The sequence below is a fragment of the Dendropsophus ebraccatus genome, chromosome 3 (assembly GCF_027789765.1).
Source record: "Dendropsophus ebraccatus isolate aDenEbr1 chromosome 3, aDenEbr1.pat, whole genome shotgun sequence".
Lineage (NCBI taxonomy): Eukaryota > Metazoa > Chordata > Amphibia > Anura > Hylidae > Dendropsophus > Dendropsophus ebraccatus.
The window spans coordinates 159776927-159791264 of NC_091456.1; the positions used below are offsets into that span (position 1 = coordinate 159776927).

General features: G+C 41.5%; 1 protein-coding gene across 1 annotated transcript in view; it reads right to left on the bottom strand.

Moving 5' to 3' along the window:
- Positions 1-14338, bottom strand: part of MAST4 (microtubule associated serine/threonine kinase family member 4) — a 371265-nt gene that overhangs the window by 145959 nt on the left and 210968 nt on the right. The window contains exon 5 of the mRNA XM_069963543.1: positions 10095-10175. Within this exon, the coding sequence (XP_069819644.1) occupies positions 10095-10175 (81 nt within the window). The remainder of the gene's footprint in view (positions 1-10094; positions 10176-14338) is intronic.

A 14338-nucleotide genomic window follows, 5' to 3' on the forward strand; every position in this document is an offset into this window, starting at 1 on the left:
CATTTTATGGTTCGCTCATAAAGACGGCGGTGAATATTTTACTCCTCTTCTATTGTGCAACCAAGCCTGTGATAACAATGGCTGTGTATATGATGGGGATGCGCTGGGGGAAAACAAATGGCTTTTATATGGTTTCTCGTCACCGTATAGTAATAATTACACCTGTACACAGCATAGCAATAAATAAGGGCATTTAGATGCAAATGATAGGTTAGTTTTTGTTCATGCTGCTACTTTGATTAACAAGTACTACTCTCATATCTGAATGTAACAGGTACATATGAGGGAGATTTATCAAACATGGTGTAAAGTGAAACTGGCTCAGTCGCCCCTAGCAACCAATCAGATTCCACCTTTCATTTTCCAAAGAGTCTGTGAGGAATGAAAGGTGGAATCTGATTGGTTGCTAGGGGCAACTGAGCCAGTTTCACTTTGCACCATCTTTGATAAATCTCCCCCCATGGTGATTACTGGGAGGGGGCACATCACTTGGCCAAGTCCTCCCACCTTCCTCCTGGATAGAAACATTTTGGTGGGTCTAAATGCCTATAGAACAAGACCCCCGAATGTTGACAAGTCAATGTTAAAAGGTACATATCATGCTGGCCCGCTGCCGGATCAGCAACGAGTTCTTCTGTAAACGCAAGTTTGTTTCTCCGTAGATACCAAAACGTAATAAGACTCTAATGTGTTCAACCCCTATTGGATCCAATCTATCAGTGTGTTTGGAATCCAGTGATATATACTAGCCTGTGGTAGCTATAAGGAACCATCGTCAGAGCAATAATTGTATGTTATGGTAAGAATCAAATAAAAAGCAAAAAAATAACAGTTGTGGTGGTGTAACATACTGCAGCTTTGTCCCATTTAAAGGGGTACTCCGGAGGAAAAAAAAAAGTTTTTCAACTAATGTGACCAAAAATGTTATAGAGATTTGTAAATGACTTCTATTTCAAAATATCTAGACTTCCAGTACTTATCAGCTGCTGTATGTCCTGGAGGAAGTGGTGTGTTTTCTTGTCTGACTGTGCTCTCAGACAGGAAAAATGTTAAATTGTGGAGTGGGGAAGAAACAGAAAACAAACCTTGTATTATGAGCATAATTTGTTCCAGGAACATGCTTCCCTGTGGAATGACCTCTTCAAAGGTCACAGAGCGCACTTAGTAATGTTTTTACATTCATCTTAGGGGGACAGACTCGGTCTATTGTTGTCTATGTCCATGAGTCTTGCTGTAAAGCACGTCACCAAACGCTGCTAAAAACAGCTCAGGCACGATAGCGGCCCCCATAATGTAAAAACAGTGAAATAAAAAACTTACAGTCAGAGACAAGTTTTAGTACCTGTCTCTTATCAGGAAAAGAAAATCTAGGTGACACATATACAGTAGTTACATATCAATTTCTAAGGGTTGGCTACAAGTCAACAGGGAATATATTGCCTACATATGTTTTTACAGATTGAGGCCGGGTGCACACACTGTAAAACACAAGCCGTTCTGTGACGCAGCCGTAGTCAGTGAAGTCAACGGCCGGAGTCAGTCAAGATAATACGCGCCGGAACTTAATTTCTGTTGAATTGCGATGTGTGCGCATGAGTGTGCGCCCGCATCGTAATTCACCATAGCACACAATGGTAAGTGTGGCCAGAGCCGCACTTTCCATTGTGCGCACTGAAAGTTCTGTGCAGCCGCTATTCAATGAATAGCAGCCGCACAAAACGGATGTCAGTTTTGTCTGTGGCCACTAGGAATCCTCTGACTTCAATGCAATGCATCTTTTCTATTAATCATGGCTGTTGTTGTAATTTGCAACAATGGCCGTGATTAATAGAAAAGATACGTTGTGTAAACTTAGCCTTAAGCCAGGTAGTGGAACTTTTTTTTTTTTTTTCTTTAATATGTAAATCGATTTCTTTTTTTCAGTTTGTAATGTTTTTAGTTGTATTTTTACATGATTAATTATGAGTAGCCTGTGCTTTTTTTCCCCACAGCATTTAGTGACATGCTTTACAGCAAGCCTCATGGACACAAACACAAACATCTCCAGACCAGATTCTTTGTATGAGACTGCTGTGACCTGTACAAAGGTCATTCTACAGGGAGGAGGCAGCAGATATGCAACTGTCTTTGCTTACTATTGCTGTCACCTTTCACTATAAGGGTATGTGCAGATTACAGAATATGCACAAAGACTTCAAGCGGATTCCGCCGCGCTGCCTCTGCCTGAAGTTCCGCGTGTCACAGAGACTCTGTGATATTCGCCCGCGAATTCCACTGTCTGTCCAAAGAATTGACATGCCAATTCCTTGGGCAGACTGTGGAATTTACCAGGGAATATCATTGTGTCTATGGGATGGGCAGAACTTCAAGCAGAGGCAGAGCGGCAGAATGCACTTGAAGTCTCCATGCATATTCCAGGTCACTTCACAGTTTCCATGAACTTATCACAGACAGAACAGGAAGTCTCAGACCGGTTTTAAGCCTAGTGGTCAAAATGAAAACTGCAAAACTTTAGGATTATTTTATAGTACAGATAGTAAAATGGAAAATTAGAGTACGCTTCTGTCTTTTCATTTTATGTAATCAGGTCCACAATGACATGCCGGTTTGTTACGACCAGCTTTGCTGTGCAGACTGACACTGTAAACAGAGGATGGACATAATCACAGCTCTGCTGTATCAGCTTAGGTCTATTTAAAGGGAAAGTGTAACCTAAATTTTCTTTTACCAATTACAGGCAAATGCTAAAAAATGTTCTGTTATTCCAATCTGTTTCTATTTTCTGTAATTTTTTTTAATTTCACACTGTACATTGTAACGGGCGCTGCACTATTGGCTGAGCTGGTTTCTACCGCATTTAGTGACCTGCCTCATAGCAAGACTTAAGGGCATAGATGACAACAGACATACAGTAGATGACAATAGAGTCTGTCCCATTAAGATGTATGTGAAACATTACTGAGCGTACTCTGTCACCTTTTGTGGCCGGGCCGATTCCGTGTTTTGCCGAAAGAACTGACATGTCTATTCTACCGGCGGAACGCGGGATTGGCCCGGCTATAGAATGGTGTCCGAGGCATGGGCGGATATGCATGCCGCTGTGAACGGGTACGAGCCACGGAATCCGCCTGGACTTATCAGTGCAGATTCGGTGAACCTACCCTTACTGGTGTCATCTGTAATGTTGTACAGATCACTTCACCAAAGCCTCCTCTTATCACCACAGACAGAACAGGAAGTTTAAGCCCCAGTGGTGAGAATGAAAACTGCAAAATTTTAGGATAATTTTATAGTTTAGATGGAAAAAACAAAAAACTTGAAAAAAAAAAAGTTACCAAAAATTCCTAAAAAAAAAAAAATATGTTTAACATAAAAACATAATTTAGACAATAAGTCATTTTCTGATGACACATTCCCTTTAAGGCATGCCAATAGCTAGAAGCCTCTGAATGTATCTCCCCTCAGGCTGTGTTGCTGTGTTTTTGATGCCATGATTTTCCTGCTACTTTAACCACAACTGTGTAGTATGCTGCAGAATAGCTAAACAATCCACTTTCACCAAGACTATTACACAGATAGTCATGCAGCCAAAGCTTTATGGACATTGTTAGCGACATCCGTGCCACCCTTGCTTTGCTCAGTAAGGTGCCCAGCCGCTTCCTCTGTGCTTCATCCCTGGCCGATGCCCAAAAATAGAAAGGTGGCTGAAGCCGTCATTCTCTATGGGCGGACTCATCTCAGATGAGCGCGTGCATGGCTTCCGACGGCGATATCAAGACAGCGGGAGCGCGTCCAGGACCGGGACTTCGTGGAAATGGTAAGTATATGGTCCTCCACCGGGGGTGACAGCTTTCCTTTAATGGCAAGAATACCTTATTAAGATCTGGTGTGTGGGCGTCTGTTCACACGCTTGAGTTTTGACAATTTCCAAATGCTCAAAAACTGCATTGAGTCACAGATTTCCAGGACACCTTCTCATAAATCTTAAGCACCGGATTACCTTCCTTTCTCTTTAATGGTGCATTTCACAGCAAAAATTTCACCATTCATAAATATCTACAAAACATTTCCCTTCTATAAAAAAGATTATTTCTTTAACTAAACGGATTATTAAGTCTTTCACTCAGGCAAAGGGTATTAAGCGCAGTGTATGGTCTTCCTCATTAAGACATAATCCAGGTTTACATATGACTAACGTAACATAATCTCCGGGCATTAAACTTAACAGAGCTCAGTGAATTGGGGGAAAGTATCATTTAACCTCATTAACGTCTTGTTATAAAGGAGATGCCAAGCCGCGAACGCAAGTAAAGAAGATATTGGTTAATATACTTTTATTTGGCCCTAGTGGGAATGACAGGGATGCTAACAAGGCCACGCTAGACCTTGTGTAAGGCAATGATATTGTATAAGGCTAATGTTTACCATTTACAGAACATTGCAAAAAGATTGGAGCCTGTACATAATCACTCGTGGGTGCATTCACATGGCTTCATACTGTTCATCTTAAAAGGGGTACAGCCTATAGGAAGCATGTAAACTGCAGTTACCTAGGCGTACTCCTATCTTAACTAACACAGTTAAATTCTATTCCACAAAGCGATTTTACGACGATTAACGATAAATGATCTCAAACGACCGCTATAGAGAACGACCTGAAATCGTTCACCCAATAACATGGAACAATGATTGTTACTTATGATCGTTCTTGCGGTCGCCTTGTCGTCGCTACTGCGAACGATGTCTTATTACACCGAACGATGCGCGAATGATTTGCAAATGAACATAAAAATAGGTCCAAATTCTATCAAACGACCAACGATTTCTCGTTGGTCGTTTAATCGCTGTCTGCTATTACACGAAATGATTTTTCGCATGATAATCGACTCGTGGAATAAGGCCATTATACTTTTAGGGCTGGTCAGGGTAAAGTGATATTGTGGTTTTTTTTTTATTATTATTTTCACTATTGAGGGGGGGGGGGGGGGGGGATACTGCACTGCACAGAGGGGCTTACATCTGGGGGGAAGGGGCTTACATCCAGGGGAAGAAGAATACTGCACAGAGGGGGCTTACATCCAGGGGAAGAAGAATACTGCACAGAGGGGGCTTACATCCAGGGGAAGAAGAATACTGCACAGAGGGGGCTTACATCCAGGGGAAGAAGAATACTGCACAGAGGGGGCTTACATGGGGGGGGGTTTCAGGTTGGGATCTGTACTCGGGTAAGTCCTGGTAAGCCCCGTACCCGGTGCTGACCGCAGGTGCCAAAGTCACCTAGCATCCTGTAGTCCACAAGTGTCAAACTCAGGCTCTACAGCTGTTACACAACTACAATTCCTAATTCCAGGAATGATGGAAATTGTAGTTTTGCAACAGCTAAAGGGCATGAGTGTAACACTCTTGCTGTAGTCAGTGTGTAATGCAGGTCACCCAGCTTTCCAGCATCCTGTAATCAGTATATTGGGATCACTCAGCTTTCCCAGCATCTTATACTCAGTATGATGGAGGTTATCCAGCTTTGCAACATCTTGTACTCAGTAAGCTGAGTGTTTTGAATATTATATCAAAAACATTCCCTGTAATTCATGCAGAGAAGCCGCCTCCTGTGAGTCACTGAATGATGTTTTTGTATTCGGTAGAACATTATTTGCTATTTTATCAAGATTCTACCTGTTGCCAAAATGACCTACAAACTGCCCTGAGTGTTACCTAGGCGGGGCGTCATTACAGTTTGGCCCCCTCTCCCTCTCATGAAGCCCCACCTAGATATTTTTGCAAATACATTAATTTAGCAAACTTGCCTCCTTCTCCTGATCTGCTGCTCTTTTCCTCTTAAATAACATGGGTAAAGCAAGTCCTTACATACAAAACTCAGAGCTACTGGAAGCTGAAAATTACTTTCTATGTAGGGGACAGTAATGTTTTTCAGGGTCCTGTACAGATTACACAGGGTCCACATCTTTACCTGATGCCCAAAGGAACAGCTCATCCTGGGACAGGTAAAGAGCAGTACAGGACATGTAGTATCACACTGTACTGTAGAGAGGAGATACTAGACACACAGCAGTACAGGACATGTAGTATCACACTGTACTGTAGAGAGGAGATACTAGACACACAGCAGTACAGGGCATGTAGTATCACATTATACTGTAGAGAGGAGATACTAGACACACAGCAGTACAGGACATGTAGTATCACATTATACTGTAGAGAGGAGATACTAGACACACAGCAGTACAGGACATGTAGTATCACACTGTACTGTAGAGAGGAGATACCAGGCACACACAGCAGTACAGGGCATGTAGTATCACATTATACTGTAGAGAGGAGATACTAGACACACAGCAGTACAGGACATGTAGTATCACACTGTAGTGTAAAGAGGAGATACTAGACACACAGCAGTACAGGACATGTAGTATCACACTGTACTATAGAGAGGAGATACCAGGCACACACAGCAGTACAGGGCATGTAGTATCACATTATACTTTAGAGAGGAGATACTATACAAACACAGCAGTACAGGACATGTAGTATCACACTGTACTGTAGAGAGGAGATACTAGACAGCCAAACAGTGTAGACACGTCAGTAATATTGGTCGTTTTACCAGTAAAATGGGCACTTTAATTGGTCAATAATCTAGTTTTTCACATGTTCCGCAGATCCCATCTGTATCAATGCAGGTTGAGTCTGTTCACAAGTTACGATGGTCGAGAAAAGATCTTTGTACATTGGAAATATTGTAACCTTAGGCCATTTCAAGTTGAGGGACCACTGTAATATATATACACACTAGCTAGTGCACAGCGGCGGTCAGTTGGGAGCCAAAATTGTGTCATGACAACCACAGGTGGGTCTGTGTCTCACACGCAACCTATTAGTTGTACAGAGCGGTAATACACAAGCCATACATCTCTATGAAGAAGACCTACTGTTCCTCTGTCAGCCTAACATTACTTTATTTTTCACTAAAGACACATCAGGGATCTGGTATGACATTGGTATAAAACAGAAAAAGATGTCTATAAAAGCAGATGTGATCTAATACAGCCTGATAATATACCTGAATAGATGTCACTATAGTTACATATCAGTACTGATAGTCGAGCCTCTAATGAACTGTCACTTATATAATATACATACTGCTCTGCCAGACTGGCTTTAATGTATGAGATGACAATAATAGATAATAATGTTGTATTTTACACAATAACAAAACAACAATGTGCGTCAATTCAGAACATCACAGTTATGCATAGAAAAATGATAGTAGGATTTTCTGGGATTTGACTCATCAGGACAATCACATTTTCTTTGCCGTGACTGATCCAACATGAATACCACAGCTTGCGCCATATTCTACCTATGCACATCTACAAAGAGAAAGACATGTCCAGATAAGACACAAACCCTTGACCTTGACCCCATACAGTCATAGACACTATGAAGATGGATGACTAATGGTATAACTTGGCATTGTATCATTAACGTTACAGGGAAGCATCTAACCTGCTTATATGTCCCCATAGCACACGGGGCACTAAGGATGAATGTAACGTTGTCACCGTGATCCTCAGCGTCGTTTCCGGGATCTTAGTAGTTCATCTCATATACTAAATGAGGTGTTTTGTTGCACTGGGGGAGGGGCTACCACCTTTAGTGCACCTATATGTTCCAGCCCCTTTTAAAGGAGAAGTCTGGGCATTTTGAAAATTCAGAAGCCGGCAGGGGGAATTTGATAACAAGTACTAATTTACCTCTCCCGATGCCAGAGGTGAGCGGCAGAACAGGCTCCTGTCACAACCCGGCTGATGGACTGGCCGGTCCAGTTACTGACTGACTTTGAGCGGGGGTCCAGAGTTCGGTCCCACCGCTTACCAAAAAGAGTAAGGGGTCATTCACACGTCCCTAGAATTCTGTCCTACATGGACGGTGTTCAGCAGACTGGACCTAGGAGCAACCAGCATCATGATTAATTATAATTTCAGGAGCTCCTAAGCAGTTTAAATGTTTGCGCTAGTGTACAGCCACGCCGCATGCTGGGAGCTACCAGGTCCAGTCTGCAGAACACCATCCATGCAAGAACGTAATTCAACTGACGTGTGAATGACCCCTAGGCTACAGCACTCTTCCTTACCATGCTGCTCTGTATTTGATATGTGAGCCTTCCATTGCACTGAAATAAAGGACTTATTGGGAGAATCTGGAGACTGCTCTGTTGGCAGTCTTTAGAAGTTAAAAAAGGGTATTTCAGGCTTAGATAAACATGGCCACTTTCTTCCAGACACAACATCTCTCCTGTCTCCTGTGAGTGTGAGTTTTGCAGCTCAGTTCCACTGAAGTGAATGGAGCTGAACTGCAATACCACATACAACCTGAGGACAGGGCTAGTGCTGGTTTTGCAAGAAAGTAGCTGTATTTTTTCTAATAACGGATAACCCCTTTAATTCAAACTATCAAATGTAAGGATCCCCTTCAAGTGATAGTTCCCAACCAAAATGATTATGAATAGTTTTAAGCAAACTTGTTGAATGCTTGGGTTCGGCCAAACCCAAACTTTCTTGACTCCCGGCATCTGAAAAAAGTTGGATGCAGCCCTAGAGCTGCCAAGAAAACCTGGATACAACCTATGCCTGATGTTTTTCAGGACTCCGTAGTGCTGCATCCAACTTCTACAACCCCTGGAAAGTCAAATGCCAAGAGTTCGGGTTCAGCAAGTTTGCTCATTTTATTATTATTATTATTATTATTATTATTAATAATTTATAAAGCGCCCTTAATTCCAGAGCGCTATACAATAGATAGGCAACAGGCAGGAACAATACAAGATCAGAAAACATTACATGAAGGCAAAAGACAGACTGGTACATGGGGAAGAGGACCCTGCCCGCGAGGGCTTACAATCTATAGGGTATAGGGAGAGAAACAGGAGGTAAAGTGCAGCCATTCAAGTGTGATGCAGAGTTATTATAGGTTGTAGTCCTAGTTTGAAGAGATGGGTTTTCAGGTTACTTTTGAAGGACATGATGGTGGATGAGAGACGGATGTGTCTGGGTAGCGAGTTCCAGAGTATGGGGGAGGCTTGGGCAAAGTCTTGGAGGCGGTTGTGCGAGGTACGAACAAGGGGGGAGCGGAGACGGAGGTCACTGGAGGATCGAAGGTTGCGTGAGGGACGGTAGCGGGATATCAGGTCAGAGATGTACGGAGGGGACAGGTTGTGGATGGCCTTGTATGTCATGGTCAATAATTTAAAGTGAATACGTTGGGCAATAGGGAGCCAGTGGAGGGATTGGCAGAGGGGAGAGGCAGAGGCAAAGCGAGGGGAAAGGTGGATTAGTCGGGCAGCAGTGTTAAGGATGGACTGGAGGGGAGCAAGGGAGTTAGCAAGGGAGTTAGCCAGAGAGGAGGATGTTACAGTAGTCCAAGCAGGAGATAATGAGAGCATGGACCAGCAGTTTGGTGGAGTCAGGGGTGAGAAAACATCTCGTCTGGGATTCTGAACCATAGATTAATTTTGTTATAAGCAAAACATTACCCTTCCCTATCCTTCTCCTTTTTTACATTCTGGACCTCTGTTGTTTGATATTTTGCAGCATTTCAGAGGTCTTTAAGCCTTTTCGTGCATGATCTTTATAAAAACATCCCACATCACGGTAAGGTTTACTCACTCATTACTCACAGACAACCTGGTAGAAGAAGAATCCTTTGTCACTTATAAGTAATCAAATAAAGCGGAGCACATTAGATGAGCACACAGATTCTATTACGTGGTCGGCGTCCTTTATAGACCAAGGATGAGTCACAAACCACATCATGTATTTATCTCACTAACAATGATTTCAAGCTATACAACTGAGCAAAATATCCAATTACACTATATCTCAATGATTCACCCCAAAATCCCCAGCTATCTGCTCACACGTCTTAACAATGCAACAACCTGGTCTTTATTACTATAACTATGGTGTCATAAAATTTGTCTTCATCACTTCCTCCAACCTTATCAGGGGGGAAATAATAGCTAAACACAGTCTATGATATATTGTTGAAATACAAAAACAAAATGGAAGTTTCCTTACCTCCAGAAATGGAAAGCATACAATGGACTACAAGGACTGCATGGACTTGTTGGGGTTGGACTCAAGCTTCTTGGGGTGAGACTGCAAAGTTAAAATGTCACTTGCAGTGAGCAAAGCAATCTTAAGCAAATGGAATGAATAAAGTATGATCACACTACAATGAGGCACATTTTAGGCTGTGATCACATATTGGATTTTTTTTTTTTTGCTGAAAGTTTTTTCTTGGGGGGGGGGGGGGGAGGGGGGAGTCAATGTTTTCTAAAATCGATGCACTAATGCAGTTTTATTTTTATTTTTGGGATAGTGGTGGCAAAAATCACATTGTTATGGGGTAAAAAAAAACAACATGTGAACACAGCTTTAGAGGATGGCTCATGACTAAGAGAACTGTAATGGAGACCTTATAAGAGCCATTTAGACCAAGACCAAATGCCAATTCTTGGGGCTTACTAGTCACACTTCGCCTGAATCCTAGCTTTTGGTTAGACCCCAACTATAGCAAGACTTGGTCTAAAATTGCCACACAGTTATGGCTATGCACTTTTAAAAATATTGCCGTTTTGTGTACACAGTCCCCACCAAGACCTAGGTCCTAGGTGTTGTCAAATTGTGTCACGGTCGTTAAAACTTTCTAAATCTGAATCAAAAGAAGATGTGATGTAAAGCAAGTCTGCAATTTACATTCATTTTTTTTTGTTATGGAAAACATGGCACTTCCTGTTTTCTGATTCTTTTTTTCTCAAAAAAAAGAAAACAGTCAGAAAACAGGAAGTCCTATGTATCCCAGGCCATCTGAGCACTCACAGAGAAAGCAGTCATGTGATTGATGGACACATTGAGCCATGACTCTCTGTACAGGCCGGAATTTCTGTTTAGTCTGTTTTTCCAACCAGCACAAGTCAGAAAATCTGCCTTCAGGAGACTGGACCTGGATTTCTGGTAAGTTCAGCTTTGTTTTACAGCATGATAACAACAAACTTGCTTTATTTCACATCTAGGGGTAATTTGAATTTTGAAAGCTATAACGACAGGTACACTTTAACTTTAAAGTAGTAGTAGTAGTAGTTTATAAGAGTTTTATTGACGGTCTAAGTAAAATTAATGCCTAAAGGAAAAAGACTAAAATAGCCTAAAGGCTATGGGGTTTAAGAAGCTGAACATGTTTAAGTTGTGTTTAAGTAGATTCTTCCTCAACTAGAAAAATACTGGTGTGTATGTGGAGGTTGATATCCCCACAAATATATTGTGATTTTGTTTTGCCTTAAAAAAAAAACAAAAAACAAAAAAAAAAAACCTGTGGCTTTAAATTTGTACACTTACAGCACAGGTGGCAAACTTGCAGCCCTGTAGCTGTTGCAAAACTACAATTCCCATGATACCTGGACAGCTAAATCTATGCCTATCAAGGCATCATGGTAATTTTAGTTTTGCAACAAACAGAGGGCTAAGGATTTGACACCCCTGCATTACAGCATCTGAAAATGATCCATCTAATGATAAAAATTATGCCTGCTATTGGAATATATTACTAGCTGATCGCCTTTCATAAATAAGATGACAATGAATGACAAGACCAAGGGTAAAAAAAGGGATAGTGCACATAAACATGAACAACTGCAGGAGGTCCCTACTAGATTCTGTTTGTCAAACCTAAAATTTTTGGACTATATATTAGTGAAACATTTCCTGTGGAAATGAACGGGCCAGTTTATGCGTATTGGCCGATGAGTGTGCATGCTCTAGTCTGATCGCTCCTCTGCATTTGACTATCGTTATTTGACTAACGTTATTCAAATGCCATGCGTTCCGAAACGAGCATCTCTAGTATAAGGGAATATTTTCTCTTACTTTTTTAAGGCCACGTACATCTTTGCCATGCTGTAATTTATTTTTTGAGTTTACATTTCTTATACAGACTTATACATCTCCATGGTAACAGACTACAAACTCAGACATGCAGATACTGCAGTAATACTGCCCCCTACTTTTTTCTGTGCTATGTTAGCAAAATAAAAGTGGGGAAGGCTACAAGATCAGACTTTACAGAAGTAGTTTGAAGCCTATTATCATGGAAACACATAGGGCAGGATAGCAGCGTATCGCAGTAAAGACATAACATTGCTGGTGAAGGTGGAATAACCTTTAAGGGTGCGTTCACACCTACAGGATCTGCAGCTGATTTTCTGCTGCAGATTTCATTTAAATAACTGAACACAGCATCAAATCTGCTGCAGATCTGCTGCAGATCCTGTAGGTGTAAACGCACCCTAACAACACATATTGGAATGTTTTAATCAAAGACAGACAACAACATATACATAAACTAACTTAAAGACAGTAAAGACTATACATGGCAGGTCAGGCAACAAATAACACAGCTATTATGTCAGTTCAATTCACACCATGCCAGTAGACGTGAGACACTTATACATTACCCCTACAAAGGGTGGGACACAGGGTAAGGTGTAACTAAAATACCAACAATGCAATGTTCACACTGTAAACATAAATTAAATGAAAAGTAAAGGCTCTTTTACACGGGTCGATTATCAGCTAGAAACTATCCTTTGGCCTTTACCCTTGTAAAAGAGTCAGCAATCAGCAGATGAACAGGAAAACACCCCATCGTTGGCTGATCGCATCTTCTGTCTGGGCGGTAAAAGTTATCACTATAGCCACACATCTCTCTGTGTGAATAAGCAATACATTGCAATACATCTAAATGGCCGCACAAATAATGTTAGGATTGTTCATGTGGCCCGGCCATGCGATTATTTGTTCCTTCTAAAGGCACTGCAAACTTGCTCCCTTGCACGGCCATAACAGACCATGAAAAGGGACCCTAAGGCTGGGATTACAGACCACTGTAGCTTGATAGCTACAAATGCCAACTGTTGCAGGTGTTACCTTTTTCTCATGTCTTTTAGGTATGGTACACACTATGTATATGTTGTTAAAAAGCTCACAAGGTAACAGGTAAAGCATTATGGCCTATGAAGGATGGATGCCACTCTTGGGCAAAGGCTCGTGACATATACATTGAATAGATGCCATACATTGGCATTAGAGAGAAGAGAACTTATAGTAAGTTCAGACCTGTGCAAACCGGAACGTTTGGCATTTGCATTCTGCTCCCCTATGCCTGTATTTGTGTTTTCCAGGTAGCCCTAGGGCTGCATCCATCTTCTCGAGGCAGCTGTATTCAAATGTACTGCTGAGTAAACTTCATGAAAATGTCCAGGTTTGGCAACTTCTCCAAACACAAACGGTCAGCATTTAACTCTGTGGTTGGAAAAGTTGGATGCTGCTCTAGGGAGTCGTGGAAAGCCTGGATACAGCTATAGGCTTTCTTCATGTCTTCCAGGCAGTCCTTGGGCTGCGTCCACCTTCTCCAGATGTGGGGAGTAGAATGCTAAGTGCTTGGGTTCGGAGAAGTTACCAAACCTGGACATTTTCATGTTCAAGTTTTCTCAACAGTATTCAAATGCTGGAGCGTTCCAGGTCACATGAACCTTAACTTACTTAAGTTCTCTCATCTCAAGTTGGCATCCCTAACCCACAGGCTATTACTGTATGCATCTAACAAAATAGTTTTTTTCTTAAATGATCCTGTTGGTTGGTTCATTTGTTAGTCTACTATACTATTCACTAATTAATTTTTAGCTTTATAGTGATATACTTGCCAAATAGTAACAACTTTTTTTAATGTTATTTCTCAAGGAACGTGGAAGCGTGTTTATGAATATAGCGTGGGATACACGATTATATAGCGGAGACTGGAAGTGAGCTAGGATTGGTAAATTTGCTCCCGTGAATTTCTATGCATGGCAACAGCCGAAGTTGGAGCGATCATGGTACAAAAAGGTCTACTACCTAAACCAAAGGGTAGGGCTTCCACAAAAAGAGAAGGACTACTACAACTATATGCTACAGTATGTTTAACCCTAAAACTGGAGATCTGTTGACATTAGATGATGACATTATATGCCATAACTTTTAGTTGACTGCATAATACTGATGGTATGAGCTGTAAAGTTTTGCATAGTAGAGAGTCAAAAGGCCTCTTTGTGCAGCCACAAATTAAGTGCTGTATTTGGAGATATGTTCACATACAGCATACAATGGAGTATGCTGAGGTAGGGGAATGAGCCCCAATGGAATCTGCCAAAAGTCTCTCTGCAAGTTTTGATTTTTTTTAAATACTTTTTAGTAAGACGAAGAACATACAGATAATAGTTTAACAA